The sequence below is a fragment of the Corvus brachyrhynchos genome, unplaced genomic scaffold (assembly GCF_000691975.1).
Source record: "Corvus brachyrhynchos isolate BGI_N302 unplaced genomic scaffold, ASM69197v1 scaffold229, whole genome shotgun sequence".
NCBI lineage: Eukaryota > Metazoa > Chordata > Aves > Passeriformes > Corvidae > Corvus > Corvus brachyrhynchos.
In genome coordinates, this window is record NW_008240042.1 from 6688660 (window position 1) to 6696541 (window position 7882).

A 7882-nucleotide genomic window follows, 5' to 3' on the forward strand; every position below is an offset into this window, starting at 1 on the left:
CTGCTGCAGTTATGTGCGAACCAGAGCTTTGAGCAGACTTTTTCCTTCTAGAGAAAGAAGGAAAGAAAGAGGGACCCAAACAGGGACTCTGCTTCACAGAGCTGCAAGCTCACTCTAGCTCCCTCTCACTGAAGGTCTGGTAAGGCCCCAGGGTGGCCCATTCCATCCAGCCCACTCTCCAGTACTAAAGTTGTTGCCTTCCCCCAAGCTCCTGAGTCTGCAGTGTGAGTCATGTGGCTCTCAATCAGGTAAAGACAAAGGACATGTGTGATTCCCAGGGTCTGGAGGTTTGGCTGCCCTGAAGTTCTGCACCAGAACCCTTGCAAAAATGAGATGAGACTCACAGAAGTACGTAACAGGCTGCATTTTGCCTAAAGACTTTCATCCTTTTCTCAGAGCACCAGTCTCTCCTCTCCTGCCTCTGTCTTCCTTCCTTCCTTTCTCTCTTTCTCCACTGCTTTTGGATTTACTCAAGAGCTGCATTACAGGTATGCTTTTCTGCTATTGCATAATTAGGAGTTTGCCCTTGGCATACAGCTATAATAATGAGGCAATTTTCAAAACAACACATATATTATATGCTAGTGGGGACTGCAGGTATATAGAGTTAATCCACCTATTTTGTTCAGAAAAAAAGAACATAACAACCTTACATATAACATTTTCTTACGATAACTGTTGTGAACAGAAGGTGATACAGGTGATACAGACTTTATGCTCTGCAATGTTTTGACTGCAACTGATATATTGCATATTTTAGATGACAGTAGCACGTTCAAAAAATTCCTGCAGTGAGGAATATCATACCTGTAAGAAGGCATTTTTTTTTAAAAAATGATAAGTCATTCTAGAAGACAACTGTAGTTGTGGATCCACTACAGTGGATCTTCATTTTAAGGACAACTGTATGAAGACACATTAAGAGGCATTTTAAATAGTACTAAAAATTACTAAGCAGCCAGAAGTCTCTCAGTTTCTCCCTGAAGGCTGTAGGGTCAAATTAAACTGATTGAAAATTTATTGAAGATTGTAATCCTTGCTAGAGGGGGCCTTAGGGGCTTAGTGTGTGTGGTTATTTCTTTACTGTTACACTTGTGAAGCTGCTAAAGGTGGAATTCTGGATCTACTGTTCTGTGTAGCCCTTCATCCTCTTCTAATCCACCCATATCATGGTATCTGAGCATGGAAAGGGAACAAACCACAGGCATTTTCATGAAACAGCAAATGATTGTCACTGCCAAGAACAACCTTTAATCTTTTCTAACAAAGATCATATCATAGCTGAGCAGATACAGTAATTTCACTAAAACTCACCTGGTAATTACATATAATTAATGATAACATTTATTTTAGAACTGTTGGTACCTTGTGACACAAAACCCCCCAACAAGAATAGCAGTGTGTTTGCAAAACACTTTGTAATCTAGGTCAGATGCCAGAGTCCTTCTGCTGAAAAAGGTGAAAACTCCTAATAATAGCCTTGCACTGAAATAAGACCAGTAATACTTCATTGTGAGCTTAAATTACATGGGAGTGACACAAGGCTGCCAAAGGCATGTTTAAAACCACTCCTGATGTATCAGAGCGCTACATTAATGCCAAGGAATCAGGGTTTGTTGCACAGACATCAGTCCCCCAGGCATGTTAGGTCTGCTGGAGACCTCTCTCTCCTCCACGGCCTTCTCTCTATCCCATCCTGCCCAACGACCTGCCAGCCTGGACCTGGGAAGAAAATAGCAAACACTACCTACTTCCCCTTCAGCAGCGGCAGTAGATCACTGACAAAAAAGTACCAGAAGCAAACAGCAGTGTAGATATTCAACACAATTAGGTAAGCATGTACAGAAGTGTGACAGGACAGAAAACTAGGGCATTCTTGAACAAAATGGGATTACAAGAGAATTAATTTCTACAGTTAATTAATTTCCCAGATAAAATTAGAGATGCAGACATCTTTCAACCCATGGCCCGAGCATGAAGATTAGGCTTCTGCCTAGGTACAAACACATTTCATTTGGTGCTTAATGTCCTGTGCCAGCACTGGCCCAACTGTCCCATACTTCAACAGTACTCTTCTAAGCAATTACACATTAACAGGAAAGCAGGAATTCCTACAGCAAATAATTACATCTCTTGGGGACTGCTCTGGAAGAAAGGCAGTTTGTTGGGGTACCTCATGAAGTAGATCAATCACACACACCTTCCCAGACATGAGACCTGGCAGTTCTTTATTTCAACCCTTGGGCACTTCATTTCCCTTTACACCTTGGAACACATAGCAGAGTACAGGTAGGGGCACAATTTCTGCCAGGTTACAGCACATCAACTCAAGAGGCTGGAACTTCTGCCCCAGCCCCACCTGCATGGTGCTGTCTAGCTGATAGAACTGTATTGCCTTCTCTGTTTTGCCAGCTAACCTGCTCTGATAATTGATTTCTAAGTCATCTCAGCCAAAAGCAGCTGGAATAATAAAGCCATATAAACAAACTTGATGTGTTCTGGCTGCAGGAATCTTTGGGGAAGTTTGGGGAGATGAAACACACAGCTAACATAGCTAAGAGTTAAAAAGCATGTGTGCCTGCCAAGGGCTAGAAACCAAATTTGATATCTATGCTTCACCACCATTACTGTGAATCAAACCTGGTGTTAGTGCATAATTTGCTAACTCGTCTCATAAATTGAGTGCTGTCTGTCTGCACTGGTGCTGAGAATAGCACACATCTCCTGCTTACACAGTGAAGTCACTCAGTTACGTGTCTGGCAGCACTGCCTCTGCTTTGTGTTCCTGGTTGGTATGCTAGGACACCGCAGTGTTGTGTTCCATGACATGTGAATAGCACTATTTCCCATATCAGGCCAATTCCATATTTCAGTAGCGCACTGCAATTTCCCACAGTAACCTGAATCCCTCATGTGCTGCACTAGACACAAGAGGAGAGAAAACGAGACTCAATTCAATATCCTGAGAACAATGAAAAGATCCTGGTTCAGCCTGATGTTCAGGGAAGGACTTTACAAAAAAGCAAAATGCCCATTACCTGTTCATCTAACAGACAATATGCCAAAAATCAAAACTCAAAATACTCCTTTAGATAGATACTTTTATAGATGCTTTAAACGGATAAGACTCTCATAGATAAATTCAGAAAGATACTCTTATAGATACTCTACACATACTCTTCTATTCTTGTCTGAATGGAGCAGTACTATCAGTAGCACCATTCTTGTCAGAAAGACAAAACCCTTCAAAAGCCCCTTCTTTTTTGGATTTATGAGTGAGAATAAAGTCAGCCATCTGTTAAGACTTAAACTGGGCAGATCAAATACACTTGATTATTCAAAAGAGACACATTTTGGTTGCATCTTGTGCTCGGTGTAATTTCTATTGCCTGATTGTAGATCAGGCCTGTCCACCTGCACTCCTTCACCAAGCAGGCTACCTTCATATGCTTCAAATTTTATGTTGGAGAGGTAAACCAAAGCACACAGCTGGCTTCAGAGTGTGTGGATTCAACAGGAAAAGGCACATTACTTTATCTTACACCCCAGTATTCTGTTTAAGTGTTCAAAATGTCCAGAGCTGGAGGTGCAGGTACAAAACAAAGAGACAAACACAAAGACAAAAAAAGAACACTAACCTGGAGAAAAACACATCATTGTTAACGAAGGAGATTTCATCTGCTAAGTCCATCTCCTTCCCACATGAACCACTGTCTGTTAATTGGAGGCTGACTCGAGGTATTCCGTCTGACTGGCCTGGTTGTGGCAATAGGCACGTTTGGTTGGGTCGTTCCGTTGGGGGTTTGGTCATCTACAGAAGCAAGGAGAGAGAAAATTGAAATATGAAGAGAAGAAAGGCCAGAACAGCCTTTTCACATAATCTGTAACTGAAAGATATTCCATACCAGTGTGCAAACATCAAAGATGACAAATTGCAAAACAGTATTACAAAATACAGATAAATCAAACACTCAGCTTGATAAAGATTATTTAAAGAAGAATAAAGGCATGTCTATTGAAAGAGCAGAGGCAAGAAAAAAATTAAGAAAAGAAAGGTAAGTGAAATAAATACTTATTTTCTGTATCACAGCAGATAGACTAAAAAAGTTTGCACTGAATTTGCTTCTTGACCACTGGAGAAATAGATGGTACCAGCAAATATATACCCCTGCTCAACCCCCTTCCCACACTTTTTAATGACAGTTGATATCAACATGTGCTCTAAGAATTCTTAGGGGAGAAGAAGAGCAAGTTCAGAGGTCTGGCCCTTATTTTACAGCAAACATTGAACCTAACCTTTGTGATTACACTCAGTTTTCTCTTGTGCTCACTTCTGGTTTTAGCCTTTGCAAGATCCCATGGCTGGGAGTTTCACAACATTGTTACACATTGATTAAAATCGATTAAAAAGTACTTCTATTTTAGGTATGGTGACATAATCTTTCCCTTGGCTTTGAATTATGCGAATTTGCCAGTAACTGTTCCGTAACCACCTTCCCCATACCATTCTTGACTTCATACTGCTCCAGTAGTGGTCTCTAATCAGACAGAAAAATATGAGTTTATATAGTCTCTCATTTTACAGGAGTCATGCTCATGTGTTTGATCATTTTTGCTGCTTTTCTCTACACCTTTTCACGTTGTATTAAGTCCTTTCTAAAATGCAGTTAGAACTGCATGTGGCATTAGATATGAAGCCAGATTTAGAGGTGGCTTCTCATGAAAATCTAACCTTTTATTTGCTTTCATGATTGCTTAATTTGGAGCTCATCGGTATACACATTTATACAATCTGTGGGGTTTCATTGACATAGTTAGCACATAGTGATGGAAACTCCACTAACCAGTTTTGCACCCAATACAGAGTAAATTAGAAGCCTTCTGAAAGTCTTTGTAGCCAGATTTTAGTTTTTCCTACCTTGAATACTTTTCTATTAGCAGTACATTCAGTATTTCCTAGGTCATTATGGAAGCAGTTAAATAGCACAGATTCCAACTAAGATCCTTAAGGGACTTCTCAGAAAGTGATAAACCAATCATATCTTTTTAGGGCTTTCTAGTTATTAATCCATAAAAAGTCTTTCTTTCTAATCACAAGATATCTTTGCTTCCGTTGACAATCCCATGAAAACCTTCTGAAAATTCAAATGCACTACACTGACTATACCTATGCACATGTTCACAGGCCCTTCTGTAACCATTTTTTCTCTAAAGAAGTAATGCTGGTGCCTCCTAATGACTTTAATTATCCATTTGTTTCTCAGTTCTGCTGCCTGCTGTAGTTGTTACAAATCTGCTGGACAGTAAATCAGAATTTCTGAACTCCTTTTCACACCTGTCTTACCCTAAGGTTTTTTGTAAAATTCATTTTACTTCTGTTTCTAGTGCTTTGTTTCACTCACAGTTGCTTTCAAATGCTTTGTGCGTGTTGAAAAGTTTCATGGGACAGAAGGCTGCTTCTTACTGAGCTTTGAAGATAATAAAATGAAAAATAAAACATTTATCAGTGCAAAGGGAAATCAGAGAGAGATGTTGAGAGAGCTTCCCAGTTTTAGCCTCTGGACCGCTTGCTCTGAGTAAGATCCTGACTTTTCTGACGTCAGTGGGCATTTTTCCTGAAGTCAGCATCTCACCTTTGAACCACTGCTGGTTCCAGCAGTACTCTGTTAGCCCATCACCTGCAGCAGTCTCCAGCTGTTGGAACCACGGGAACTGGGCACAAAGCACATGGACACCAGGCAGTGCCTCTCAGCTGGTACAAAACAGCAGCAGTGCTGTGATTTAAATGGGGAAAACCACGTCTTTGGGGAGGAAGGGAGACAGGGAGCTACACAATGGCAACATTACAGGAGAGAATCACAACAGGAGGCACTAGGGCCTGGAGGCACTGACTCACTGAAGAGGCCAACCCCCACCTGGCTACAACCTCCTTTCAAGTACGTATAGAGAGCAATAACAACACCCCTCTACCTCCTTTTCTGCAGGCTAAACAAGCCCAGCTCATGAACATATGACCTGCTGCAGACTGAGATGCCTAATGTGGTGTGGCATCTGTCAAAGCAGCATTTTGTCCCTGTCGAAATCTAACCACTAAGCAAACACATATCTATAAATCTTTGCAAATACATAAAAAGCTTCACTTTGGAAGATGACACCAATAAATTCAAGGACAAGCCTAGAGAGCAGTGATGCTTTGGCTGAAGAAAAAATAATTTGATTTTTGTTTCCTGAGAATTTTTTCTCTGGTGATGCTTAACCTCAAATTGCATTTGACAAAAAACAGACTCAGCCTGAAGCAGGTATGTTGTGGGCTGTTACACCATAGCTACAGGCTGTGGCCACTAAAAACATGGGCTCTGCTTAAGTTTGCTACTCTGTAATTTAAAATACACCTTCATTCTCAGCTAAATACAAGCAAAATAGCATCAGGTGCTACTGACAATCAAAGGGACAAGAAAAGATAATAAAACCACCAAAGAACTGAAAACTACAAGGAAATAATACACCATACATCCCGCATTTGGCTTTCGAGTTTTGTTGTCTCAAAGTTCAGATGCAAGGAACTATGTCTGCAGTTGTAATAGAGACTAGTCAGTTTTATGACCAGTATAAACATGCATCATGATGGGTGTTGAAGAAAGTGCAAAAAAACCTTTCACCTGGAGGCACAAGCTGACCAGTCAAGTGACATCATCCCACACAATAATACCACCAAGATTCTTCATAACTGACTGGGTGCATCACAGGGATGTTTCATCTCCCTGTGAGGTGTCAGAAGCTCCTGGGTTCAAAGATCAAAGATAAACATGACATATTCTAAAGATCTGACGTGGTGTGCTGACTAACCTTTCTCTGTTCTTGAAGAACATGAGCTGCTCCACATGAGTCTGGAGAGCTCTGTGCATATGAATCAACGTGGTTTATAGACACGGATCCTTAGCACAGGTCATCCTGCTTTTCTGAGTACCACACTCATGTTCTCAAGTAAGAAAATCAAAAACTTCCAGTATCTCAAGCTGTGCGTGAACATGTAAATAATTGGACAATTCATACCCATCTGAGTTAAGTAACTGTGAAGTCTAAATGCAGATCTTTTGGAAGAAACTAGCTGTGAGTTTATATTTAAATATCATCATAGAAAGGATAATAAAGACATTTCTATAAAGTAATCCTCAAAAAACCCACCAGGTATTTAAAACATACACAGCACATTCTTTTGTTTAAAGGTGCATGAACGCAGTACTCTTCCAGACAGGAGAAACCTCCCTCAAATCTTGCTTAATACACAAATGGAATTCTTAGAGTTGTCCACCAAAACAAAGAGGTCCATATTATTTTTTGAAAGGCTTCATACTTTGTCACCCTAGTGCTCTTTCAACTTACAAGTTGTCTGTATCAATACAAATATGCCATGGAATAGAAAAAGGTACGTTTCTTTGCAAAAACCCAGGCATAGCCAAGCAATGCATGGAAATTTGGAACACTGGTTTCTTTCTCACTCTAGTCTCAATCTGGCTAGCTATCAGCATAAAGCTTTAATGTCAATCTATCCACTCATCAGCATTACCTCTGCTTCATGAAGGACTGAGAAAAGGAGAACATTAGCCAGCTGTAACTCATACCTGACAGCTAAGCAACCTAATTCAACCAGTTCTGCCCAGTCAAACAACCACGGAATGAGCCACCTGCCAAAGTCACCCACAGTTGGTATTCAGCCACTGAAACCTTGAAACAAATATATTCCACTCACTCCATTCATACACAGAGCTGTAAGCTCTCTGCCAAAGTTAATGGTAATGACAATTACACCAGGCCTTGTTTGGAGACACAGATTTTGCCAGAGGGTTTAAGTTATCCTGAATTTCCCCAGAAAACCTGCTGG

The 7882-nt window shown here is 40.6% G+C and overlaps 1 protein-coding gene across 3 annotated transcripts in view; it reads right to left on the minus strand.

The window, feature by feature from the left end:
- The window catches only part of FAM13A (family with sequence similarity 13 member A), a 120676-nt gene that overhangs the window by 68792 nt on the left and 44002 nt on the right, over window positions 1–7882 (minus strand). For all 3 annotated transcript variants that reach the window (XM_017744125.1, XM_017744124.1, XM_017744123.1), the window contains exon 5: window positions 3639–3811. In XM_017744125.1, the coding sequence (XP_017599614.1) occupies window positions 3639–3811 (173 nt within the window). The remainder of the gene's footprint in view (window positions 1–3638; window positions 3812–7882) is intronic.